A 26,815-nucleotide genomic window follows, 5' to 3' on the forward strand; every position below is an offset into this window, starting at 1 on the left:
ATAGTGGCCTAAATAAAGTTGCCAACATGAAGTCATTGGAGCGGCTCCTCCCAACAATATTGCCCTCAGGCTAGCGCTTTTTCATGACTGACTGACTGTTCGTAATCATCTCCCTCTCGAGAATCAGAGAGTGTAATTTAACACAGCTGTAAATGGAAGTAAATGTCAATTACACAACCACCATATTGTGCCAAAATTGCATGTAGGAGTGTCCTGTATGATGAAGTTGGATATATTAACACGAAAAGGATGGACACTCCCTGCTGCCAAAGTTCATCATCTATTATTGTCCAGCTGAACGCAAGAGGTTCTCTTAAAAATGTCTTTCTGCAATGGAAGGAAAAAAAAACCAGTTTCTGTACTCTTGGATCTATCTAGTCAAGAATGCACACGTAATGGTTTCCCCACATGTGCATACATTTTATTTGCCTTGCTTTGTTCTTTCTAGGCCAGACCTAAAGGAGAAGGGCTGACACCCTACCAGGGGAAGAAGAGATGTTTCGGAGAGTACAAGTGCCCCAAGTGTAAGAGGAAGTGGATGAGTGGCAACTCGTGGGCCAACATGGGACAAGAATGTATCAAATGCCACATCAACGTCTATCCACACAAACAGGTAATACCTTAGATGGAAAGATCTGCGGTGAAACAAAACATTCATTTTCGGAGATTGTGCAGTTAAGTCTTAAAGTAAAAAAACATTACTCACACACTTTGTTTAAGTGGTAGATTGGACCATCTCGAGCAACGTTAACAGACTCCAGACTCTGGTTTGCGTGGCTGTGTATTGTCTTGAGGATATTCCAGATGGCCTCATTAAAATAAAATAAAAAATCATACCACTAACAATCGCTTTTGCCTTTTTGGTAATAAACCAGCACTGAATAAACTAATTACATTTCCTGACTGATAAAATTTGGGGATTATTTAGTACTGAATGTCATCAAATCTTAAAACTAATATTTCTTTTATTAATGGCTCGCAGACACAAACTAACTCCGGGGCAATCGTGGCAGACAGCTGCAGAAATTCCCCTCACATTTAATAATACAAAAAAGTGAAATCATATTAACCGAAGTTACTGCGGAGTGTTTTTCCAAACAGCAAACACTCGGAGGGAATTAACATGCTTGTGAGCTGTCGGTTCGGTTTAACCTCGAAAATATTCCTCGCAGCCTGTTGAACACAGAGATGCATCGCCTGAGAAAGAATCTGCTCTGTTTTCTTCAGCTAGAGATATATTTATCCTCAACACTTCATCTTTTAATATTTATGCTTTCCCACATTCTTCCAATTCCACGTCCTGAAATAAAATTAGGATTACTGCTTGAGGCCCCGCTCGTTCTCTGAATACCATGGTTGACCATGCTCCTCTCTGTTAACACTTCGCATGAAATGAAGCAGGAAAGGGACACCACTTGACAAACGTATCCAAAACAAAATGTCCGGCAAGGAATTACAACACTACCAAACAACGGAAAGTTTATGCATAATTTATTCCAATTTTTTGTTTATTTCTTTGGATTTCATCAGTGGTGTAGATGGTGTAGAAAGCATAATGAGTATGATCCTGTTTCTTTTTTCCCTCATTCCTCAGTTGACCATATTTCATATTTCAAAAGACTGCATTCAGTCTAAAGTCATTCAGTAGCAAAGTATTTCTTACTCAAAACTATTATGTTTCATGGAGTTGCAGTTACTGGTGAGAAAGCTCTCTCTCCTGCCTCTCTGTCTTGTGGCAAAGCTGCACACAGGCAAGCAAATTCCCTGCATTTGCAATGTCACCCACTTAACATATTTCCCCCCTGTCAGCGTTTGAAATGGACCACTAACCTCCACCATGTCCTCCAGTATCAAAGAGCTCAGCCTCTCAGCATGGCTCCCTACCTCCCTGAGGATTCCCATAAATGAACTGAATATGTATTTTCCAATCCACATGCATAAAATATTCGTCACTCCTAGATGGGAAATATTGAGCCCAGTGCATTAGGGTCAGACCAAGGGCATAATTTCCACTGAGAATGAGGGGGACATGGCAACCCCACATTTCAAAATCATATTTTTGCACACCCCATTTTTACAATTGAGTTACTCACTTAGAACTATCTAAACAGTGCCCTCTTGCTGTCCAGCTGCCATAATCCAGATGAGAAACTCTGAGTTGATGAAATGTTGGCAGAATTTCAGTAGATTCACTCGCAGGTGTGAAGTAAATCTGCACAAAACGTTTGCACCAGGTTCAACTTTTGTGAACTTCGGTGCAAAAATTTGCACCATTGACCAATATCAAAATTTGATTTGCATGATAATAATTTCTCTTTATGTTTCAGAAAAAAAAATACCCAGCTGCATGTTTTTTGGAAAAAAGTATTTACAGGATACTACAGTTGAACATAAATCAATGCAGTGTTCTTGAGACAAGATTTTTAATATATTATAGATATTTCAGTCTTTGCATGCTTTATCTTGCTTTTTTCTCAGTCTCAGTTTTTATCATTGAAGTTACAGGGAACGTATCATGCTTTTTGTGGTTTTTTGTTATTTTTATACTGTTATGATGTTGGATGTCTATGCTAAACATGGTAAAAGTTCCAAAACTTGAGGTGAATTTGTGTAAAAATGCTCCCTGAAAGTCAAAAGTCAGGGCGTCAGCCCGCTCTGTATGCTTTGTTTGCAATGTTACTTCTACAAAGAGGAACCACATGCGACCACAAATAGCCATCCATTCAGTAGCCTTTGTTGCTAAGGTTGTTGCTAAGGTTATTGATGTCATCCACTCACATATTTCAGATTGGATTCAGGCTTGAACATGTACAGATGTATTTGAGAAGTTTATATTTGGAGTAATGAACAAGCTGGCCAATCAGAACAGAGTGGGCTCATTGGGAGGGGTCCTTAAAGAGACAGCAGCTAAACCAGCCTGTTTCAGACAGAGGCTCAACTGAGGGGCTGCATAAAGAGCAAGTATAATATAAATAAGGAGTTTTTTGAACTGTAACTCATGCAAAGATATTCCTGTAGAGCCCCGGAATATAAATATAGACCTGGAAATGTGCATGATACTTCCACTTTAAATATACATTTTCATGTTTGTTGCATTAATAATACAGACATTTAGGCCACATTTCATTTTTTTTGTTAGACCTATGGAAGGCAACAATGTTATTGTGTTAGGTTAAATAGCAATAGCAGCACATAGTTTTTTTTTTTTTTTTTTTTTTTTGCGTGTGGCTGAAGAAAGACTTTATTATCTCCCCCCCATACTTCTGAAACTAATCCTACACCCTTGATTCAGACAAACCTAAAAATTCTTTCATGTGATTCCTCCTTCTTTGCCAAACACACATACCAAAAAATGTGGTATGTTATTGATCGCTGTAGGGAAAAATTCCCTTTTTACTTCCTCCAAATGGAAAGAGCCCAGACTTCGGCTGTAGTTACAGAGTAGACTCCCTCGAGTTTGAGTTTCTTGCTCAAGGACACTTCAGCAGGGAAGAGTGAAGCCTGTAGCAGAGGGGCTTAGGCCCAGCTCCCCTAACCACTGAGGAGACCCCATAAAACATACATCAGATTTTCCAGCTTTCTACAAGCACCTAATGTCTTTGACGCACCGATAGTAAACTCCTGATACTTCCTGGCAGACTCATTAGCGGATGGCTGAAAGATCTCCTTGTTGTGACCCATGGTAACCTGGTATCCCTTAGTTAGACCACTTGGAATAAATAATGGTTTTGTAAAAAGCTCTAACAAGAGAAAAAAGAAAAAAAAAACAGTTGATGAGAAATAAAAATTTCCAGACGGATTGTTAAAACAACCTCCAAAAGTGCTGGCTCAGATAGATTCCCTTTTGTCCTTGATAATGATTCTGAGAAAGCCATTGCTGTAACAGTTTGCTAATATTTCCATACAGGTCATCATGATCAAATGCATACTGGAGCTTTTTCTTTAATACCAGGTTGTTAAAGTGTACTGCAAGTTTCCAGAGCCAATGGTGCATTGCCATATCTCTGCAACTAATTGTGTTCAGTACACGTCTGGCCTGTGAGGAATATGGGAGTAACGTTTGGGGCCAAAGCAGTTGGGCTTATAGCTGAGTTGAATCTGAAGCCAAATAAACTGCTTTCAAAAGTCAGAGGTTTATTCTGTGTGTGTGCTGTTTTGTTTGCCTTCTTCAGTGTTTAATATGACTCATTACTGGTCTTGTGTTTGTATCCTCAGCGCCCTTTAGAGAAGCCAGATGGCCTGGATGTTTCTGACCAGAGTAAGGAGCACCCGCAACACCTATGCGAGAAATGCAAAGTCCTGGGCTACTACTGCCGTCGTGTGCAATAATCACCTTTATCGTCAGAGAGCAACGTTTGTATCTTGAGTTGTACCGCTCATCCTCCATCAAGGCTGTTAACTTCCCCCAGACCTCCCTCCTTCCCTGCCCTCCAGGTTTCCTCTCATCCCTGCCTTGCACACAACACGGCATCCTTTCCTCCTCACGTCTTCCCCTTCGTCTTTCTAAGACACCTCAAATATAGACAGTAGCTCTAATCCTCCCTTCTTTCTTTCCTCCTTTCTCTACCACAGCAAATAAACCTGTCTCTCTTTCCAGCCACCCGTGGGACACAGATTTCAATCGTTACGCTTCTTTTTCTACGACAGTATTGACGATTACATTCAGGAACGAGAGGAACACGTTAACTTAGGATCAATCTCTATCTCTCAAAGTGCTCTTCATCAAAAGCAGAAACTTGCCAAAATCAGTGACTTTTTTTTTTTTTTTTTTTTACACCTCGTGTACCAGAAAACCACATAACCCCATTCATCCAGCTCGATTTGTAACAACAGCTTATCACTGCATCGATGAATTAGCACTAGGCATCGATGCCACTGACAGTATTGGTCTCAATAGATTACCTCACTTTGGGGTTTGTTGGCTTTGTGTTTACAGAGATCTGCCTTCCATTTCCCTGCCAAGTGAAGTGTGTGGTAATGTGATGAACGTTTAACACGGGCCTCTCATGATGGTATAATGTATACGAGGCCTTTGATGTCTTGCCGTATTAGGGTCTGTTGGCCCTACCTACCCACATCTTATTAACTGTGAATTAACTGAGGGATAATGTGCCATACATCCCTAGCTTACATTTGGCCTATTTATTTTCTTGTTGTCTAGTGTGCAATTTGAATTTTAACTGGGACATAAAGAAATGTTTTTTTGTATGTTTGTATATCACATTATTGTGTAACTGCTTCCACGTGTCTTTAGAAACTACTGTAGGTTCAGTCGCATAGCATCGCTCCTTGTCTAGATTTAGTGCATTGCTAACAGATATGGTTTCATTCACCCTCCCTAGAGTATTTTTGTTGCCTAACAAATTCTCAATAATCTATAGTGTTACGCCACATAGGTAAATTGTTTTAATTTCAAGCCGGTCAACAGAAAAGTAGCGGTAGGAAAACAGCAGTAGCTTCAGAAACAATAATCTTGCGGTTTTTCTTCTGGCCAGTGATGCACGTAGAACTTTTTCAAAGCAATCAAAAAATGAACTGCTTGCCATAATTTGACTTGCATTATGAAACATAACTTAAGTGTTCATATGTAAAAGCCTGATTAGATTTTAACCACAAATTAAAATACAAAGGAGATGTTTGTTTGAGAGAGATTCAGCAAGACATTTGAGTTCACATTTTAGTGCCAATTGATGCCTGGCAGCCTTAGTGGAGTCGGTGAAGCTAAATGGAAACTTTTCCAAGGGCTTGCACCCTTCAAAACTATGTCCAATAGCTGATTGCAATATAAAGAGTGTCCAGAGGGAGGTGAAGGTTGGCAGCAATTTTCAGGTAGGTTAAGAGAAACAAAATAAGAGTTCAAATGCGAGGGCAGATTTTTGATGTGGTCATTCTGGTGACTAAAGGATATATAGGAAGTGATGATGAATTAAGTTTACACTTAAATTCATTTTTATGGGGCCTACTATTGTAAACCAATGTCTTTAAAGGAAGAGAAGTACAAATCCCATTCTCTTTATCCTGTTTACATATATCACAGTGCAGACCTACAGCACTACAGAGGAAATTGTCTTTTTGACTAATAGAAACCTGCCTTTCAAGGAACATTGTTATAGGAATTGTGAAATATTTTTATATGTACTGTATTTTTAGCCTTACAAAAGCTGGTTGACTATATTTTATACTGTAACATACTATATGTGCCTTAAAAAGATTGAAATCACTCTGAAGTAGACAGATAAAGACTAGAAGGCCATTTAAAATTAGGGAAAGACATGCGGGGGGGGGTAGGCTCAGAGTTGGAGCAGAATATGAGCATGTGGTAACTGTGATGCAAAGTAAGTTTAATGCAGGTTCAAGATGTGGCAAAGGACAAGAAAATGATACAGCTCCTCTATTAGCAGTTTGAGCTGGCACGGTGGGTGTTCACTTCAACAATTTGCTGAGTTGGAGGCATGGGCTGTACCAGCATTTCCAGCTGGCAATAACAATCCTACTGTGGTCTGTTGTCATGGAATATCAACAAAGATGTTATTTCTTAGTAGATCCTTACAACAGAATGGAGCCTCACTCTTTGTTTTCTTAATCTATTGTACTTATGTTTATCTAAGGAACCATGGGTTTTTGTCTAAAATATACATGGTCACTTGCCTTAGTGGGAGAGTTTGCAGTGGCCGATAATGGTACCTTACAGTTTTGGGAAATGATCATTTAGCTAAATTCCATCTGTGAAGTTAAAGGGGCACTCCGGTGATTTAGGACTGCAGTTCTACAAAGTTCAGCGGTTCAAAATCGATGCAGCAGACGTTGAGATATCTTGACATTTAGTCCCAAAGTATGGGTCGACTACCAAAAATGCTGGATCCTACATTTCCCATGATGCAACTCAAAAGCATCTTTCATAAAGGTGCGGTCACATAACGTTTCCAGTCAACGAATATTCACTCTTGTTTCCCCACTTCTGTTGAAGCCCATCCAACGGGCAAATTCAAGCGTCCGTTTCCTGTTTCAGTGTCAGTGTTGAATGTCCAGCAGGTTGCCGTGGTTTCACAGCTCACAGTTCACCTTTGTTCAACTTTGACCCAGCAGTTATTATTATCGTGTGTTTTATCACCGTTTTTAGTAAATTATCACACTTCAAGTCTACAAAATGTAGCATCACTCTCATACACTGTTCACAGTTTGTGGTTGTGTGGAGTGCTGAGAACTTTCGGAGGACGGAAACATAGACTTCTGATCTTTGGTCAGTGCCCACATTTTTCAAACTCTACAACCCCAGTTTGCAATGCAGGGTTTTTGTTAAAACTGTCTGCAAGCCCAAGTTGAGATTATGTAATCATTATGACATCATCAGGGTTGTTTTCTCAGACTTGTAAAAGCTTCTGCGGAGTCACAGAAGACATTATACAACTATTTTCACAAGCAGAGTAGCACTGGAGTGCCCCTTTAAAAGACGGAATTGACAGCTGTGCGTGTATATTGCCTCACCTTATAGACTTAATTTGATAGGATAGGATTCTCATTTTAGCCCGTCGCTGTTGGGAACAATCCATTTTTCTTACTGTAACATCGTCTTTCTTTTGTTCTATGTGATGACACTAACCTAACAGGTCTTTACATCTGAACCTTCTTGTCCACATTATACCTTCGTGTGGCTCTAGTGACAGGAATAGATACCAATAATGCCTTATGAGCTCACCTCATTAACAAGTAACAATGTTATTGTGATTAACAGAGTTCTGGCAGACTAGAAAGGAGAAATAGATAGTGAGAAATCCTGTTGGAGGGTTTGATTCCGCCCAGAGACATTGTTATGAGGAGGCCATTTTAAATGGCAAAATCAAGAGCCAATGGAAGCAGTTGATACAATACATTTGAAAAAAAAAATAAATCTCTGCTTTCAGACGTACAGTAGTGTCTTGAATTACATATACTTGACTTTTCTAGTACCTTTTCAGTTCAAATTTGTTATTTTCTATGAATAAGATGTGTATTTTGGAACACTTAATAGATGTTGAAAATTTTAAAGCAATCTGCAAAAACTCAAGAGTTATTTCCCTGACAAAGATATTTACAAATGACTGTTTTATGTATATATTTGATGGCCATCATTTTCAAGGATAGTAGCTCTTTTGAAGTGTTATGCAATATTGAAGCTTTTTTTGTGTGAAGAAGGGCCTATTGCTGAGAAATAAACAAAGCTGGGAGTTTTTTTTTTTCTTTTTCTTTGATGTTTTACGATAATCTGAGGGGTTATCCTGCAGAAATATTTATGGAAAGAGTTTTTTTACAACACTTTTTGTATAGAATATGCAACAAAGTTACACTAAGAAGGAAATATTGATGTCTACATAGAATATTATTAAAAAAGCTGGTACATAATTAATACCCTTTCTCAATTATAAGCCATTGTATTTTTGTGTTTTGTGTTATGATGTTATCAGTGTTGAATAACCCACAATGTTACTTGGTCGCTATATGTAACTAATTATGAGCTGCCATTTACATCCATACAGTCGCATGTATTCATTTTGTAAACAGTAACTACAATATAATGAAGATATAATGTGTTAACATGCAGAATCTTTTTTTTTTTTTTCTTAATTAGTGACGGATACTCACCACTGTATAAGCACGTTAAACTGTGAGATGTAGTTTGCTTAAAGCAGCGATGACAAGAAACTATTATAAAATATTATGGTGTTATTAGTAGTTTTAGGGAGTGTATACTTTGTTCAAGAAAGCGTGTGTGACAAAGAACTATTTTAGAGTTTGCATGTGCATGTGTTTGGTTTCGAATGAAATATTATTTTGTGCAATGTATACTTATTTAAATACTTTACAGTAGTTTGCTACAGTACATATTGTTTTTAACATTATCAGTAACTTCTGATGGTTATTAGTCCTGAAGTATTTCATTTACCGCTAGTGTAGCCTCTATGAATACCGTAATACATATTTACTGAATGTAATGTGTTAACACTTATGTGGTCAATTTGGAAAGTTATGTTTGTATTCTTTACTGTCTGTATCACTTTGAGATGTTTGTAATGCAATATTGCAATAATGTAATATTTGAATTGGACAGAACACAGGCGTGAGGTTGGGAAGACAATGATTTTGGGAAACAAGGACAGTCATGGTTTCGAGAGTAGACCGCAGGTCTGTTTTTCATGTCCATGAAACGGCATTCCAAAATGTGCCTTATTTGTTAGTTGGGAAAACATTTTAGTGCTTTAGTGCTGTCGAGAGTTTGATGAATAAAAGTCATACTGAATTAGGACCGATTGGTTTATGTGGTTTCATTTTGTAAGTCATACTGAATTAAGACTGCTTGGTTTATGTGGTTCATTTTGTTTCAATCCAGTTGCCCCCCAATTCAATCAACCCTCCTTGAAAAACCATGACCTGGATGACTGAGAATCTTCACAGACTTTTTGTTAGGTTCCTCTGCAGAATTGTTGTTACCAGTAACCGGGAGGTGTTCACGCTAGAGTTAGATTTCAGCCAAAAGCAACACATTGTTTTCTGGGAGCTCCTGTCTGTAAAATATTCATTGCAGAAAGTTTTCATCATCACTCTGTGCTGCATATTTGAGTCTTACACAAGGCGAAGCGTACAGATTATGATAAAGAGGTTTTTAACGGATTATTCAGAAGAAAGGGGGGAGAGACTTTTAAAACCGTGAAAGTGCTGAAAGATAACAGACACGTCGAGCTGACAGGACTCAATTTCCACACTTTGAGACAAACTGAGGACAAGAAAACCAAAACTGAAAAAAAGAACACCAGCTGACATGGGTGCTGTGTGATAAATGTCGACATTTACAGTAGAAGAACCAGCTTGTACTAGTTGTAAAGATGTCATTGTTTTGCATGTGTATTAAACATTTGGCCACAGCACCGCCGTCTTTCGGGCCAAGTTTCCATGCACAATAATATTGGACATGCATTCCAAAAACTAAAACTAAACCAGAGGGTGGGGACCCAAATTATATCAAGTTTGTTACAACATCTCTAGCTCAAACAGAGCGAGAGCTGAAAAGTCTCTATAGCAACAATGTAATCTGAGAATTCAAACAAACGGTGGAAGGTCAGTGTGCATATGGTTTCATTTAGGGGCAAGAGCTGCTTTTTTCACGTCGCTTCATTATTTACTTTCATAAAGTATTAGCTCGATAAGCAGCACCACCCAGTCTCTGGCTTTCAGACATGCCCTGGCCTCCTTTTCTCTCTCTCTCTCTCTCTCTCTCTCTCTCTCTCTCTCTCCTCAAGACACTCTGCATTTCAAATAAAGAGGCACTGAAGGAAGAGCAGCCCACATACAAGCTAAAGACATTTTCAGGTTCCTTCATGGCTCCAGCAGATGAAATCATCTGCATTCGCTGTGTCCAATGAGGCTAAAGCCCACAGGTCTATCATCTGTCAGCTGCATTCATGTGATATTTCAGCTCCACTGTAGGTGGATGTCACATGATGTCACATCCTGCTTTGATGGACAGGAAGTCGTGCTGGAGAGCCGGTGTCTAAAAAAAGCTGCTGGATTGTTTCCAGGAAGCTTTAAAACCAGCAGGGCTGGTGGCACATGAGAGTGAATGTCCTGTACTGGGACCAGAGCTAGTAAAATCTGAAAATGGTCATTTATTTGGCAGTAAATGGAGAATAATTGCACAATAAGAAAGTTTTACATAGTGGATGACCTTGAGTGTGTACACAAAGTGGATGGGTCAAGTAAAAAGTTAGAGAAACAAGAGATCTGTAACAACTGAGGTAAAAATGTCTTTGTGTAGTTCTCAGTCTTTAAATTAGTGTTATTTATAAGCAAACACAAGATATAATAATTTTATACCTGATTTTGTGCATGAAATAAATCAATGGATCTTTTAACATCATAAAACAGTAAAAACATCAGATTTTAGTGAGGAACAGAATCACCTGCGACAGTTCCTCCTTGAAAGCGTAATGAGCACATGAGGAAAGTCAAAGTAAATATTAAATAGTTGCATACTGAGTCACCCAACAGAAGTCCATGTGTGAGTTTAGGTGTTATTTGATTTCCCCGCAGTCAGTTATGACAATTTTCTTGATCACACCGCCGTCGTGTAAACCAAAGGATTCCATCTTGGTGACAATGTCCATCCCTTCTTTCACCTGCCCAAACACCACGTGTTTACCATCAAGCCTGTGAGGAGACAGAGACACAGAAACTGGTTTAGCAGCTGGTAAGTGATTACATTTGAATGCAGCAAGTAAAAATGGCTCATTAAAGAGTATTTTACCATTCGGTCTTAGTCGTGCTGATAAAGAACTGCGAGCCGTTGGTGTTTGGCCCTGAATTAGCCATTGAAAGGGTTCCTGCAGAGAATGAAAAGCCAACAAATAAATCAATTAAATGTTATGCAGTCAACAAGATCTTGACCTCCTTTCACCAGTGAACCAATGAAAACTGTGTTCAGGCCTGACTGCAGCACAAAAGAAGCATGACAAGTCAACAGCTGTGTTAGATGAAGGCCTGTTTCTCTTTTCTGAAACTGACGCAAACTTTAACATGCAATAGTTTAAAACGAAGCACAAAATAATCAGCATGTGGATTAAGTTTATTCAAGCAAGGAGTTATTTTGATTAGTGCCTGTTGACTAGAAAGTAGGTCATTCACCTGGGGATTGCAAAATCCATATAGCCAGTGATTTTAGTGCTGTATGAGATTAGCACTGCCATCTAGTGGAGAGGCAGGTATATGAAATACAGCCAATACAAAACCTGACAAAATGATACTGTTAGGAAAGAGTGTGTCACAATATACACATAATAAAACCTGCTGTCTAGAATTATGTTCCTAATCACTCAATATGCTGAATGTTTTTTCAATTGACTGATCAAAGTAAAATAATGTTACAAGAACAGTCTTGGACTTACTTGTTTTGTCTGAACAAATAATAAAAACCTTAATATATTCAATTTACAATGATATAAAACAGAATAAACCAGCAAATCCCCACATTTGGGAAACTGGAACTCGAGAATACTTGGCATTTTTGCTTGATAAATGACGATTAAATCCCCCATCTGATAAGATTTATGCTTTTAGATGTTTTGTAACAGAAAGTGTATGAAACCCCCCTGGAAAACCTCTCATGGACCCCTGAGGGTCTTTGGACCTCACTTTGAGAACCACTGATTTAATTGACTACTTTTTTCAGCACTAAACAAAACACTCCAAAGCACAGATGCGTGAAAAAATGAATCATGGATGGATGCAGGATTGTCTGTTTTGTCCTTGAGATGAAGTAGAGATGTACCTGCTCCAGTGTGTTTTAATTTAAAGTTTTCATCTTTGAAGGTTTTGCCATATATAGACTTCCCTCCTGTTCCGTTGTGTTTGGTGATATCTCCCCCCTGTGACAGAGGACATGCAGCATCAACAGACAATAAACTCTACACCTGTATGTATAATATCTTCACTGTGATCTTACCTGACACATGAACTCAGGTATGACCCTGTGAAACACACATCCTTTATATCCAAAGCCATGCTCCCCAGTACACAGTGCTCTGAAGTTTTCTGCCAAATGAAAACAGATGTCTGTTTATTAGTATCAACACAAAACAGGGCCAGCTAAAACTTCAACTACTGTAGTGATATTATGGATATTAGCAGTTGAACGTACCTGCAGTTTTTGGCACTTTATCTGCATTCAACTGCAAGATAATACAAATCACATTGAAATTCATGGGTTACACTATGCAAAGCACTGCCCTTATATGTGCATGTTTGACTACTGAGACATGCTGCAGGTGGAGAGGCTAACGCTTATAGCTAGCTAGCTACCTCGATGATTATTCTTCCAAGAGGCTCTTTGTCGGCCTCGATGTCCAGAAACACGACCGGGTTCACGGCGGGACCGGAGGACAGCAGCCTGGCAGCGGCGATGCCCAGCGGGCTGTATCTCATGCGGTTTTTAACCTGATACATGGCTCATCAGCTGACAGGGTGACCTGCAGGCCATGGGTGCTGCTGATGTTTACGTGTGACGTCACACAGCGGTGGAGGCCTAAACAGCGACATCACGTGGGAGATTTAGGAACAACTTCAATCCAGAGATCTGATTTTGCAAAGAACTCCTAGACTGCTTTTTATTTATTTTATACTCTGTCTCTGAGTAACTTGGTGTGTTATCCTGTTCATCCTTTAAACAAGAATATTTGACTTTGTTTATATAACTCAACAATAAAAATTTAATGAATTAATTTAGATTAGATGAAGACTGTTTGGCTCACTGGTAACATTTACAAAGCTTACAATATTTCTCTCATTCAGTCATATTTATTTTTCAATTAGTGGGCACCAGAAGTGTCTTTTCCATTCTGCTTTATTTTGTCTTTGTTCACTTTGGATCCGATCACTGTTTTCCTGCTTTAAACTACTGACTGTGATGAGAAACAATTCCCCCTTTAAACAAATGTTACATTGTCCAAATACCAAACCTTACTTGCTTCATTTGTGCCCAAAAATAGGGTTGGCAATTTGTCCAAAACTGGGATTGTACAACTTTATAATGTTCCTGTCAAGTGGTCATCAGTATGTATGTGAAACTGCATCTGTATCACCTGCAGGAGGATAAGACCAAAAACACTTTTTTAAATAGTTGATATATATATATAAAATATTGTTCTTATCAACTACAAAGCCAAAGTTAGCTTTGATGTTGCTTACCCAGTAAATCTATCAATGTTTCATCTTCATGACAAACAGTGATGCCTGTAAATCTGAAAATGCATGATGATGCTAATTTTAATATCCCTATTATTTGGTGCCCTTCAGGTGTTGCCAAAGTTGACTGAAGCCAGCCAGGAGGGAACTTTATCATCAACATCATTAGTCTTAGTATAGTAATCTCAGGTACACTGAATGGATCAGAACCACGGTGAATATGACACTGAGTGCTGGTTTTTCACATTCCTCTATATGGACCTTTTTGGTTGTTGAAATTTACCTCAAGAATCCTGATGCAGCCGCAGAATTACTGAGTTTATTTTTGTTTAAGCTATGTGGATCACTCACCCCATTGCTCAGACGCTCACAGTAGTTTTACAGCTCCAATCTGTGACTCACTAATTAATCAAGAAAAAAAAAGCTGCAAATGATTTGCTACAGTAATTGAATCAATCTGCTTTCTTTCGTATACATTTCTGCTCACTTGATAAGAGATTTGCATGTCTACATTTTAAATAACTACTGTTAGCTTATGAATTAACTAATTATTTACGTGGTGAAATAGACCTTTTTCACAGCAGATATTTGAACTTTTCATAGTAGGAAAAGAACAGGTGTTACTAATAACATTAACGACACCAGCTTGCACAATACCAGGACCCTGAAACTGAAGCTGCTAAATTGAATTCAGACATCGTTAATTTTATTATTTACCACTGTGCTTTTCCTACTGTGACATGTCAAAACATCTTCTGTGAAAAACACTTATTTATCAACTTTGTGCTATTCCAGCTTGTAAAAAAAACACTATTGACATGTGCAATGATTTTTTATGTATTTCATGTGTGAGTCTAATTGCAAAAACTATGTATCTTTTTTTTGATGATTGTGGAGTATGTGCTGGCTTAATTATGCTGGTTGCACTTTGTATGTCAAGAGACACAGGACATTGAATATGTTTCATCTGAATACATATTTATTAGATAAATATTAGGATGTCACGTCATCTAACTACATACAGATTTGCAAGACTAAAAATCACAATGTTTTTCTGACCAGTTTAGAATATGAAATGATTGTACATAGAATGTACAAAACCAAAGAGACAACTGCCACTTGTTGTGCCAATCACTTCAGATTGTACCTTTATAGCATATTTTTGCCAAATTGCATAAAAATTATAAATTTGACAAAATTTTTTACAAACTGTAAATTTGGAAACAACCCCTAAGAGCCACTCGAGGCTCAATGTCTCCAAGTCCCAATTATACCTCAAAAGGTTTTAATAATTTTGTAGCACCTTTATAAAGTACACAGGTAATAGAGAAATACACAGAAGTTTAATATTACACAAAGGAAAATTGTCTTTTTTCTTGGAAACCCCGCGTGGAGGGGTACATAAAGTATCTTACATTAATGAACAGGCGTGGTTAGAGAGGTCTGCACAGACGCAATCAAACACAGACTCATTTTCCCAATTCAATGTCTGACAGGAGGATGCAAGCTTTACAAATTCTAAATACACTATGCACACTCCCCCTGGAGAAAATGAATACATTTCTGTTAACGTGTCTCTATTTGTCATTTACATTATATACACATATCCCTTACATCCCCACCCCACCCTTTGCCACAATCTCCCCTTGTAATGCAAACAGGAGGAAGTTTCCCCCCAAATTTCATTTTATAATGTTAATTGCATTCTCTTTTAAATCCTCAACTCAATTTCCATTGTCTGCATTCAGACAGTACAATATGTATCGCTCAAATTTCTAGATGTGTTTTTGTGAAAGGTTACAGTTACACACTGTGTAGGGAGATAAAATATCCCAACGCGGCAGTGCATTGTCTTTAACAAACATATAAACGAAGAAAAACAACATCTGATCCTTCAGCTGTGTCATATGCAGGTGATTTGATCAACTTTAAAGACCAGTAAAGACATATTTGGTTCTTCAAAAGGATTACAAATCTCAAACTGGGGAACTTTTAGCTTCCAACACACAGCATACTTTAAATTCATTGACTGTACTGCATAAAACTGTGTAAACCAAATTATACCTGTCATTAAAAACACTGGACATAAAATAATAACTTAAAACTTGAAACAATATAAAATGTGATGAAAATACACAAATCATGTTCACACATTTTTGCAAAGTATGGTTATCAAAAGTTCATATTAGGCCTCGAAACAATCCAAAGGGCATTTTGCACATTCTCACTTTAAATAACGAGCATGTTCCAATAATATTAAACAAATATTTTTGGGAGAAATTTGGACCTCAAAGCTGCATTAACAATCTTTTTAGACAGAAAATCAGCTCATGTAAAGCTGACATATTTTTAGATACAAAAAGAGAGAAAATAATAACAAAAATAACTCACTTATAACTTGCCTGCTGAGTAATTGAAATATTCCTTTTCACTGATGCATTGCCACAGGGTGATGGAAAAACCGTACACCAATACACAGGTACTCAACAAGGCCAGTGAGAGTGCATTTGGATCAATTCATTACAATATCGGACTGGTTATCAGGGATTGTGTGCATGTGTTTGTGAGTGTGTGTGTAGTCCTTAACAGACATACAGTACCGTGTAGTTGCCAGTAATAGATAGGTACAGTACTGTACAGTCACAAAGTATTCACAAAGGGTATATACAACAGCCTTGGAAACACTGTTGGATCATGCAGGATGTTTTTTCCCCAAAAAAAGGATGCTGTTCAACAGTAACAAAACAACAAAAGGAAAAGTCAATAGAATCACACAGATGTTTTCTATAAAATACAGTAATTTAAAAACTTCTGTAGATGTCTGTAGGATGTTTTACCAACGTAATATCCAGGCCCAAACCCTTAACAAAAAGTATAAGAACTTTGGTGATGTGTATTTGATTAGTTTCAATGTGGGACAAAGATAAAACACACAATAAAGGAAGACAATTTAAAAAAGAACAGATGAGTTTGAAATAAAATAATAAATATAAAGATGAGAGAAAATGATTTGATCAAGCACATTTAGGCTGGACAAAGACAACAGGAGCCATTGGCACACATGCACTTGTGAACAAAAATGGTGCTGAATTTGATGAGGAAGAGCGAAACGTTACAATAAATACCACAAGAACGACTGCAGACCCAATGGAGAAAAAAAAAAAGGACTGAGACAGCTCTCAAGGTGGATTGTTTTCTCGTTCTTCCATTCAATGTTTTTCTTCCTTTCTCTGTCTCAAACTTTCTCTCCAAAAGAGAACACACACACGCAAACACACACACACACACGCGCAAACATACACACACACACACGCAACGTTGCACAATGTGCGCTCATTTTCCTCTGTTGACACTCGAGGACATTTTAGCTCGTCCTTTCAGTGCTCTGATTCTGATGAGGTCGTGCTGAGTTCCAGTTAGTCAACTGTCACACACACACACGCACGCACGCACACACAGGGAAGTAGGGGGTCAAAGGGCATGGCATGTGCCAAAGTTTTGGAAGAACACATTTCAAATAGGATAAAAACACTCTTAAAAGACAATGTTTTTTTTTCCCCTCGGATTCTTGTCTTTTCTCACAAAAGGAAAATCATGAAAATAAAAAAAAAGCTACAACACTTTTCCTAGAGCCCACAAAGGCTCTTGTCTCCTCCGTGTTGTTCACACATGATGATTATAGCTGCACAGTTTTCAGTTGAAAAGTCACAAATATCATATATGTATATATATAATATCACTTTAGTGCCCGCCAACATGGCTGTAAATGGTGTGTTTAGAGTCAGAGGCGGTGGAACTGGTGCGTGGAATCTTTACACGAGGACAAAAAGGGAGTGTGGGGGATGAGTGGCGTTCCTGCCTTCTCCCTTGGAGTTCCTGAAACAGGTGCCTCTTTTCAGCCGTGCTCCTATGCCACACATTATCTGTTGAGAGACCATGTGTTATGTGTGTGCGTGTGTGAGCATAGGAAGCTGCTTGAAGTGTCGATCGGAGGTCGGTGACGTGTGTGTGGACGGACAGTCAAACACGTCACGACTCCTGTAGGTCAGAGGAGGCTTTTGAATGGGAGGTGAGGGGCTAGTTGTTCTCGAAGAGGGAGAGAAGGTCGTCGTTGCTGTTGGCGGGAAGGTCGGGGGGATCCAGGTATGATAGTAACTCGTCTGGGTTGGCCAGCTCTGGAAGCAGCTGTGGATAAGAAGCGGAAAGAGATGATGAGCGGCGAGGCTAAACAACCTGAAAACATGTTTATCTTTCTGACGCTGAAAGGAGAGTGAATCAAATTGAGAGTCCACAAACAAGAGCAGGAAGCAAAGACGTGAGAGCAGCTGCAGCAGACAATGTTAGCTGAAAACAGGTAGCTTATGGCGCCCAAAGCAGATACACTTACATCCAGGGAGGGTTCAGGCATATCCTGGGCTCCCTGACCCATCTGCCCATCTGAGGAGGGGTTAAAGTTCAGATCGCTGTGGGGGTGACTGTTCTGCCCAGGCTGCTGAGGCTGCGGCTGAGGCTGCGACTGGCGAGGCGGCTGCGATGATTGGCCGCTGTGATGCAAGGGCGGCCCTGACTGGCCACTGTGATGCAAGGGCGGCCCTGTTTGGCTGCCAGGGTGGGGAGACGCATGCAAGCTCTGCTGCATGGAGTTATGTGACTGATCGGGATGGGACATCTGCAGGTGCGAGAGGAAGACAGGGAGCGACAGAGATGGAGAGTGTAAAAACAAGGAGGAAGATACAGTGAGAGACACAGAGAGTGAAGGAGAGGGTGTTAAGGAGGGGGGAAGGGGGGCGGGGGGGGTGGGAAGAAAGGGAGGAAAAGTGAAATGAGTCCCAGCGTGAGTAATATGGAACAGGCCTTTCGAAATGGAAGCTGTGATCAGCAGACATGTACAGCTGCAACATTATACGGTGACATGAGTATGTGAGCATGACTGAGCACACATGCTGGCTAGAGGCACAGGCTGCACCTTGTTCACATAACAAATCTGAGCTTCATTTTTTTAGTTTGGGACAGATTCTTTGCAGATATATTCTCCACATCTATTCCCAAAATAAGCAGAAGACGCATGAAGCTAAAAAATAAGACCAAATGTATTCCTCATTTTCCTACAAGCAGGGTGCGATTTGCTGGGGGGGGTATCCCCCCCCACTGGTCTATATATCCCTGCATCTGCTGAGTTATTTTTATTCCCGGTGGGGACAAAAATTTATCCCCCTCAAAGTGATTTATGCTGCTTCACCCACAGACCATATAAAATATCTAAAATAAAAATAGGCTATTTAAAAAAAATCTAAGTAAAGCGCTGCAACATGAGAACAGTCTGTAGTGCAAATAACAATAAAATCAGTATGCAATAAATGGACCAAGGGTTGCCTCCTTCCCTGCTCAGAGATTTGCAGAGATGTGGGTAAAAGAGGGGCGACACATTGCAGATGACCCCTCCACAGAAAAGCATAAAAAGAGGACATAAGTCCGTCATCAAAGCAGACTCAGTCAGACAAGTAGGCATATCCTGTAGCCTATTTACTTTTATGATGACAGCACGTTGTGTGACTATTTTCTATTTGATATTGACGTTAGCTGTGTGCTGTGCATAGAGCTGAATTAAACAGTGACTTGTAAGAATGACATTAAGTGTATTGGCACGTCTGTGCCAATACACAGACGTGCCAGTGTTGGGAGAGTGTTAGGAGATGTGTTGGGAGATGTTAGATCAGCATTTAACCTTTTGTTTTGTTATATACTGTATGAGCACATCTCCTATGTGTCTGCATGAGGAAAGGACAAGGCGTGAACTTGACATCACATCGCTGACAGTGAAAATATTGCCCCACTTGATGATTTAAAAAAATAAAAAGTATTAAAATATTCCTGCAAATGCAGTGGCCAAGTTCATGTTTCATAATTGTTTTATAAATGTCACTGTAACAGCTGCAAGAAATAGACTAATAGGCTCCATAGTCTATATAGGCCCACTGTGGTTCTGATTTATTTTCATTAATAAAAACATTCCAAAAACATCCCCCCTTCTGATTTTTTCACAAATCGCACCGTGACTGCAAGCTATTGGTATACTTTATTCACCACTATCATACTGGTATAGCATAATGGCAGAAGAACACTATCAGCCCTGTAAGTCGACCCTACTTACTGCGTCATTCATGCCGTGACTGAGGGGCTTGTCTTGGGAAAGAAGACCACCAGGTCCATCTGGGGGGTGGGAGAGCTGGGGGCCATGGATGAAGTCATTCATGGGGGGACCTCCTCCACCGCCTCCTCCAACTCCACCAGCGGGGTTCCCGTGAGGGAAGTCAAAGTTCCCTTGGCTGTGGTAACTATTGCCTTTAAGGAGCAAAAACAAACATTTTTTTGTCAAAAGGCTAACTGCAGTTTGGCTGTGCTAACTTGTTTGATAAATCCTTACTGTTGCAAAAAACTATCTTTTTAAAGTAGTTGCATAACTTAGATGCATGTTCCACTTTCTTACTGTTATGAAACTTTTATCAGGGCAATGAGGTTCAGCATAAAACTCTCCTTGGGGCTGTTTCTTTGTTTAATGCACTGGAGACACATCAATAGTTCCTGCTGTAAAATGCTAAATAGCTCACTTTTCCTACAAATGAGCTGACTATCCTGTTATTTGTCTACACAGTAGGATCCTGGCTGCTTTTCATTACCTGCTCCTGGGTAATCTCCCCCGTTGCCACTAGCATGTTGACCTGGGTGATGGGGGTAGGGGCTGGGGCCTGGTCCTGGCCCCGGACCAGGTCCTGGAACAGGGCCGGGCCCTAGCTGGGCAATCATCTCCATCACATTGGGCATGGTCATCTGACTGGGGCTCATGGTCTTAAAGCGCTTGGCAAGTGGTCCATCAGGGTCCTCTTTGATGTGTAGCTCAGACTTAATGGGGACAGGTCGCCAGCTACATGTAGGGTCTATAGTGACCTCCTCAAACTCTGAACTGTTGAAGGAGAAAGTGGAATGTGTTGGTTTAATTTCAGAACACATAAGTCAAAGTTATGGGTGAATTTATCAGATGAAAAGGAATAAAATCCTACTTTTGGATGGCGTTTAGAATTCCCCACATGTACTGGTCCACCTCCAGACCTTCTAATAATGCCGTTTTACTGAAAGGAGAAAAAAAACAATAGAATTCATCCATTAGAGACACTCTTTAACAGTCATTCCATCTTTACATCCCCAAAAAGTAAATTTTACACTTACTTGCATACAGGACACCTCCATGTCCCCCTCTCACAGTTGAGCTGCAAGTAGGACTCCAGATCAAAGCACTGTGGAGAACAACACCACAAATTCTCATCACAATGAGTCCCATTCTTGGAAATATGAAACCATCTATCATGAAAAAACTTTTTACCACCTCTTTATATCTGAACAAACCTGGACATGTTTGCAGTCATGCCCTCGTGCGGGTAGCTGGATGCGCCGGAAGGTAATGGGACATTTCAGCGATACTTTAATGGCTGTCTGCTCCACGCCATCTTCCCCATTAAGAGTGGTGTTGCCTGCCGAGGCTGCTGCGCTGCTGAAGTTCCTCTTAACTGAAAAGAGACAGCGTTTTAGAGAGAAAGTACTACTTTGTGAACAGTTGCAGGTGTATTTCAAGACATATTTAAAACAAAGCATAAAAAAAACAGATGTGAGCTCATGTAATTGAGATGTACTTATGCATAATAACTACACTAAGAGACAAAATGAGCCATACTCTTGGTGATGCAGTGTTCTGCAGGAAGGAGTCTCTTCTTTAGGAGCCCCTGGAGGACGGATCGCACAGATGGCCTGTGGACCAGCTGCAGCACAAACAGGTGGGACTGCAAAGCAACACAAGAACATGAAAATAAACAGAATTAATACAGACAGCTGAACCTCAAGTCTATTTAGCACAACGCGAATACTAAGTTAATTCATCTGTGTGAGAATCATCACAGCTGATCTTTTTGTTGAATGGAAGAATTATATTTTTTGCACTTTTAGTGTTTGTACATTGTGTGCACACTCACACAACAGCAAGCAGTGACCGTTATCTGGATGGTGTTTCTCCCCGGTTGGCAGACGTGCTTCAGGTGCAAGGGTTTGTGGGAGGTTTTGTTGTCCCCCCTCTCGATGGTGAGGGGTGTGGCGTTGACGCTGACCTGGACGGAGGCGGGCCAGTTGGTGTTCATCTGCCTGTCTTCGTGGTGGTAGCACTTAAACTGCAGCTCAAGGTCTGACCTACGGTGATAACAGGACAAGAGAGACAAAGGTGGGCTATTATATATATGTATATACATACATGTATATATGGGATTGGAGGCTTGTGTGGTGGTCTTACCTCCACATGAGGGTCTGGTGGACGGACGGTCGAAGGTGGAAGACGTGGTTACTGACAGCCAGGTTGTGTTCCAGGCGGAACGGCTCCAGCACCACCCCGTCCCTGACTGGGAACGTCAACCGCAGCTCCTCATTGGGGTTAGCTAGAAGTGAAGAAAAACAAGGGATTAGTTTTCTGAGAAGAAAAGAGCGCAAGGATAAAACAAATACATCATATGAACCAACTGCTGGAGTACTCACATGGAGGGGGCGGAAGTGCTGTCATATTTGGTTTCATGTCGGGTGGAAATGGGGGCTTCACATCCTGGTTTGGCGAAAGGTACGGTGGAATACTACTTCCTGGGGTCATAGGGGGTGTGGGGTTTCCAGGGACCGGAGAGTGAGGGTAGTTACCGGGCCTGGGGGGCTATAAAACACAGGAAAATGCGATGATGAAAACATCTGTATAATCCATTTCACATACATGCCTCACAAGTCTTCACATACTTAAGTTAACAAACAGCACTTTTTTCTTTGGATAGGATGTGAAAACATACCCCATTTCCTTGGCTGTAGGAGTATCCACCACCAGAGAAGTTGGTGCTCTGACCGTTGAAGGGCTCTTGCTGTAAAGGAATTAGAGAGCAATAATGATTTGAAACAGGTCCTCAAAGCCCAATATCATGCATCTTGTTTTCAAAATGTGTTGCATTCAGGGCCAGAGCTATAAAAGTGACTGGTAATTTTTCTGGCTCTGCCTTTCATACAGTGCATGCTGGGATAGGCTCCAGCCCCTCCTCAAGTAAGAATAAATGTGTATAGAAAATGGATAATGTGGCATTTATGGAGAAGGTTGCAGCAGACCTTGTAGTACTGGCCCATGGGCATGCCAGGTGGGTATTGTCCTTGGCCCTGCTGCCCTGGCATCCTCTGTCCTGGATAGTTAGGAGAAGGCAGCGGCCTGGAGGCGTTCGATGTGGGGTATTGCCCCTGCTGTGGTGGGAACTGACTGTTAGGCCCGTACTGCTGGCCCCCATAGCTTGCCTGGAGAAGGAAAGGTAAAGAAAAAAAATGTAAAAGAAGAAGTAAAGCACATATTAAGTTGCTATATGACAGAGCTTTCCACTTACCTCCCCAGGATATGGCCTCTTCATCCCCTGCATGGGCATGCCTTGTCGAGGTCCTCCGGGATAGCCTTGCTGAGGCATCCTTTGGCCATGGGCGCCAAAAGGTCCCATGCCTGGGGTTCGAGCCTGGTTCATGCCCATGGGAGGCCCGCTCATATTAGGGTTGTTCATAGCTGATCCCATGCTGGCTGGATTCATGCCTCCGGGGGGGCCTCGTGGGCCTGGCTGGTTCATGAACTGGCTATTGTAAGCCTGAGTGGGGCCCATTTGGAACGATGAACACATCTGGAGGCAAAACAGAAGGTTTGAGTGTTTAATAACATTATTTTCAGTCTTAAGCAGGTGGCTGGATAATAGCTTTCTGTGTATATTTGTATTTTACAACCTATTTTGGAAAGTGGATACAGCTGTAAACATCTGTCTGCAGGTGTGTACCATACCTGCCCATACTGGTTCATATCTTTATTCTGAGTCTCCTGCAGAGCTGCCACGGTGGCTGTTGCTGTGGCTGTCGCTGTAGCAGCGGCGGCAGCGACAGCAGCCGCTGCAGCGGCGGCAGCTGGCTGTGCGAAGTCACCAGGAGGACGTGTATGGGAGGTCATCCCCATACCTCCTGGAGGGGGGTTTGGGCCTCCAGAATAACTGTAAAAAAAAAATCACAGAACACATGTTTTAATCATTATAGTAAATTTTATTGCTTTCATTTAAAAAAAAAAAAAAAAGAAAAAGAAAAAAGAGTTGTATCCAGGCTCTTACCTCCCGCTGTATCCCCCAGGACCTCCAGGGTAGCCAGGTCTGCCGTACATGCCCGGCTGCATGTATGGCTGGTTGGAGCCTCCTTTTGTGGGGAACTGTTGCTGCTGAGTACTGAACTGGGGTGAGTTGAGCCCTGCTGCACTGGCAGACATACCCGATGCCATAGGGTTACCCCCAGGATTCATGGGGTTATTGTTGTTAGCCATTGGGTTACCCAGCACCTGGATTTAACAAAGCATCATACAGAAAAATAAGTACCAATTTGAGAGAAAGACAAATCTTCAGAGTGAAGATTATGTATAAGAAGTGATGTAAATACAGACTGAAGACTGTTCCTGCAAGGACGTACCTGACTCTGCGATGTATTAGTCACGCCCCACACTGTTGTAACCACAGACAATGACCCAGGGGGCTGGTTAGTGTTTTGTTGCCAGGGGACAGAGTCATAGGGAAAGGATCCATCACTGGAAAGAAGATCAAAACACAAACATGTGCCTAATGTCACTTGAAGTTTCAACTGGCTGAGGAAAGAGCCAATAGAAAGCCAACAGAGTTGCATATCCGTCCAAAAATGTGAATAATTTGGGATTTTTTTCTTGCCAAAGTGTTAGGCAATTTGAAATGTTTGGCATTCAATTTCAAAACATGTTTTCAGCCAGGATATGTGCTAATGGCTGCAGAGTGAGATGAGTAAAAAGCCCCAAATGAGCTGAAAAGGGTGCATGCCCACACACACCAGTAAAAACCCAATATGAGAAAATTATTTCTTTGAGTTGCTGAAAAATCGTTGGATATGAATCGTTAGAGTGCAGCTGGAATGTTTAGCATTACGATTTAAAACAAATAACAGGGCAATATATGAGAGTCGGTTACATATAATAAACAAGCTAAATCCTCATGGGAAGAGGCAAGTGGCCAGTGGAGTGGGAAGAAACTGCTGTTTTTGGAGAGCAGCTTGTTTTTACTCAGAGGTTAGCACTTGGAATGAACGACATGTTCAATATTTCCCCATAAAGGCACAACATTATCCCAAGCTCCTCGGCAGAAGCAAACAGGACTCTCAGCTAAATCCAGGCTTTCTTCGAGAGAGAGAGAGAGAGAGCGAGCGAGAGAGCGAGGCATGAGCACACGATGTTCTCCAAAAACATTACTTCACAGCTCTCTTCCCTGTCGGTTTGTTCCTCCACCCCAAATAACCTCATCTCCCCTCAAAGTAATTCTGGCTCTTCTCCAAACAATGGAAATCCTCTGTGTCTGAGCGTGTGAATTACATAAGCACTGAATTCATGATAATAGCTTAATAAAGACTGACCCACTATTGCACCCTGTCTCTCAAAACACTACAGTGAACCTTTAATGAACTAGCTGTTTAGAATTTGTGAGAATGCCTGATCTAAAAATACTTTTAGGGGAAAAAGCAGGGATGGCAAATTCTACCTTGAAAAAGCTCCAGGAATATAATTAGAAATGACTCATTGTTATAAATAATGTAAAATAATTAACCGCATGCATTATACTGTTAGGTCACTGTGTAATGTTTTTGATAGAAACCATATGACTGAAACTACAAAGTACAAAAAACAAATTAGGCATGCAATTAATACTACTTTTTTTGAGACACGGTTGTTATTGAGGCTGTAGGTTGTTCAAGTCCAAAAGAAAAACACTGCAAACTATGCAAAAAAACATAAATACCATCAAAAAAGCCCACTGAAATTCAACACATTTATCCAAAAGTAAAGTAGTCTATTAAAAGGCTTAAGTTGACCTCTTTCAGATGACTGTCTGTGGCAGCACACTGCTGACAGATGGCACAGATAGGCTTGTATCAGCCTAAGTGACTGTAACTAGTGGTATTAAAATTAACATGTGTGTCCGATGTGCACATTCAGTGGGGAAAAACAAGGGGGAAATGGGTAGAAACAGCTATGCTAACATGCTAACCAAATGTGTTCTTAGTTGTCCTTGATGCTAATATTTTAACTTTTTATTTTTTTTTAAACACACATTGTGAGATGGAAAAAAGTAACCTTGACTCATGTGACAGGAGACGTCGCTGAGACTCCTCACTGACCTGTGTGTGAGGCCGGGCTTCATGCTGTTCATGCTGGGCTGCATGGGGACTTTTCCCTGCGATTCGTTCTGCCTGCTCTTCTGGTGACGCAGCAGGAGGAGACGACCCAGCTCCTCGCACCACGACGACAGAAGGGCTGCGAGGGAAAACACACAGAAACACACACACACACGTGTTAAGTCTCCCCCTCAGCGCACACACACACACACACACATATATGCCTGGTGTGTATTTATGGTGAATGTTTAAGGTCCTATGAGTGAATGATCACATATAAATCATATTTTATTGCTTTCAACTTAAGTTATATCACACTTTTAAATGAATAGCTGTCACTTTTCAACAGTGCAGTACACTGAATTGCACTGCACGCTGTGTCCAGAGCCTGAAGATATTGCTACAGCCTCCAGGGGGCGGCCTAACTCAATAAACCTCCATTGATTATTTGCCTGTGTGGATTTCACAGCAGCTATAACGCTACCTGCAGTGTAAAATATAAACTGAAATCTATCTACAGCACAAAGGGACCTCCCTGTTTTTTCTGCCATAGAGAGCAAAAGGCTGAAATGGAGCGTGAGAGGCAGACAGAGACAAAGTGATTAGGGTTGCAGATATCATCTATGTAGGAAGTAAGAAACGGTGATATCTTCACTCACTTCCACTCACCACCCACTACTTTATTCTTCTCCTCACTTCCCGTGTCATCTCATATCTCTAAGGACTCATCAGACTGCGCAGCCTTCTCATCCTCTTAACGAAGAGTTGAGATATTGTTTTTTTTCTCCTTGTGCCGGTTTTATTTATTTTTTTTGTCCGATGCCAATCAACTTGTCTTTTTTTG

At 40.6% G+C, this 26,815-nt stretch overlaps 3 protein-coding genes across 11 annotated transcripts in view; 1 reads left to right on the top strand and 2 right to left on the bottom strand.

Annotated features, from left to right (window-relative positions):
• The window catches only part of zcchc24 (zinc finger, CCHC domain containing 24), a 35,807-nt gene extending 26,533 nt beyond the window's left edge, over positions 1-9,274 (top strand). The window contains exons 3-4 of the mRNA XM_042434404.1: positions 449-613; positions 4,216-9,274. Coding sequence (XP_042290338.1) covers positions 449-613; positions 4,216-4,329 — 279 coding nt within the window. The 3' untranslated portion in view covers positions 4,330-9,274. The remainder of the gene's footprint in view (positions 1-448; positions 614-4,215) is intronic.
• Positions 9,275-10,617: 1,343 nt separating this feature from the next.
• ppifa (peptidylprolyl isomerase Fa) lies at positions 10,618-13,048 on the bottom strand. The gene is made up of 6 exons (XM_042433484.1): positions 12,826-13,048; positions 12,665-12,695; positions 12,470-12,558; positions 12,296-12,392; positions 11,276-11,351; positions 10,618-11,178 (listed from the first exon to the last, which is right to left on the bottom strand). Exons 1-6 carry the CDS (start codon positions 12,967-12,969, stop codon positions 11,043-11,045), a joined length of 573 nt encoding a protein of 190 aa, XP_042289418.1. The 5' UTR covers positions 12,970-13,048; the 3' UTR covers positions 10,618-11,042.
• A 1,616-nt stretch (positions 13,049-14,664) lies between these two features.
• The window catches only part of zmiz1a (zinc finger, MIZ-type containing 1a), a 104,140-nt gene continuing 91,989 nt past the window's right edge, over positions 14,665-26,815 (bottom strand). For 8 of the 9 annotated variants that reach the window (XM_042433332.1, XM_042433334.1, XM_042433333.1 and 5 more), the window contains 18 exons: positions 25,975-26,110; positions 24,250-24,364; positions 23,901-24,121; positions 23,585-23,786; positions 23,148-23,429; positions 22,882-23,061; positions 22,575-22,643; positions 22,279-22,444; positions 22,040-22,181; positions 21,729-21,939; positions 21,434-21,539; positions 21,109-21,269; positions 20,932-20,999; positions 20,766-20,834; positions 20,385-20,668; positions 19,859-20,049; positions 18,095-18,376; positions 14,665-17,892 (listed from right to left, as the gene is read on the bottom strand). In XM_042433332.1, the coding sequence (XP_042289266.1) occupies positions 17,785-17,892; positions 18,095-18,376; positions 19,859-20,049; positions 20,385-20,668; positions 20,766-20,834; positions 20,932-20,999; positions 21,109-21,269; positions 21,434-21,539; positions 21,729-21,939; positions 22,040-22,181; positions 22,279-22,444; positions 22,575-22,643; positions 22,882-23,061; positions 23,148-23,429; positions 23,585-23,786; positions 23,901-24,121; positions 24,250-24,364; positions 25,975-26,110 (2,993 nt within the window). In that variant the 3' untranslated portion in view covers positions 14,665-17,784. The remainder of the gene's footprint in view (positions 17,893-18,094; positions 18,377-19,858; positions 20,050-20,384; positions 20,669-20,765; positions 20,835-20,931; positions 21,000-21,108; positions 21,270-21,433; positions 21,540-21,728; positions 21,940-22,039; positions 22,182-22,278; positions 22,445-22,574; positions 22,644-22,881; positions 23,062-23,147; positions 23,430-23,584; positions 23,787-23,900; positions 24,122-24,249; positions 24,365-25,974; positions 26,111-26,815) is intronic. The other variant, XM_042433336.1, reaches the window with a different exon arrangement.

This window comes from Thunnus maccoyii, chromosome 14, assembly GCF_910596095.1.
Source record: "Thunnus maccoyii chromosome 14, fThuMac1.1, whole genome shotgun sequence".
In the NCBI taxonomy this organism is placed as follows: domain Eukaryota; kingdom Metazoa; phylum Chordata; class Actinopteri; order Scombriformes; family Scombridae; genus Thunnus; species Thunnus maccoyii.

What these genes read in the sequence shown, in the direction of transcription:
- ppifa (XM_042433484.1), bottom strand. Translation starts at nt 12,969, where the DNA reads ATGTATCAGGTTAAAAACCGCATGAGATACAGCCCGCTGGGCATCGCC. An exon ending in TACCTGAGTTCATGTGTCAG is followed by an intron (nt 12,393 to 12,469) that starts GTAAGATCACAG and finishes CCTCTGTCACAG; the next exon opens with GGGGGAGATATCACCAAACA. An exon ending in ATTAAAACACACTGGAGCAG is followed by an intron (nt 11,352 to 12,295) that starts GTACATCTCTAC and finishes CATTCTCTGCAG; the next exon opens with GAACCCTTTCAATGGCTAAT.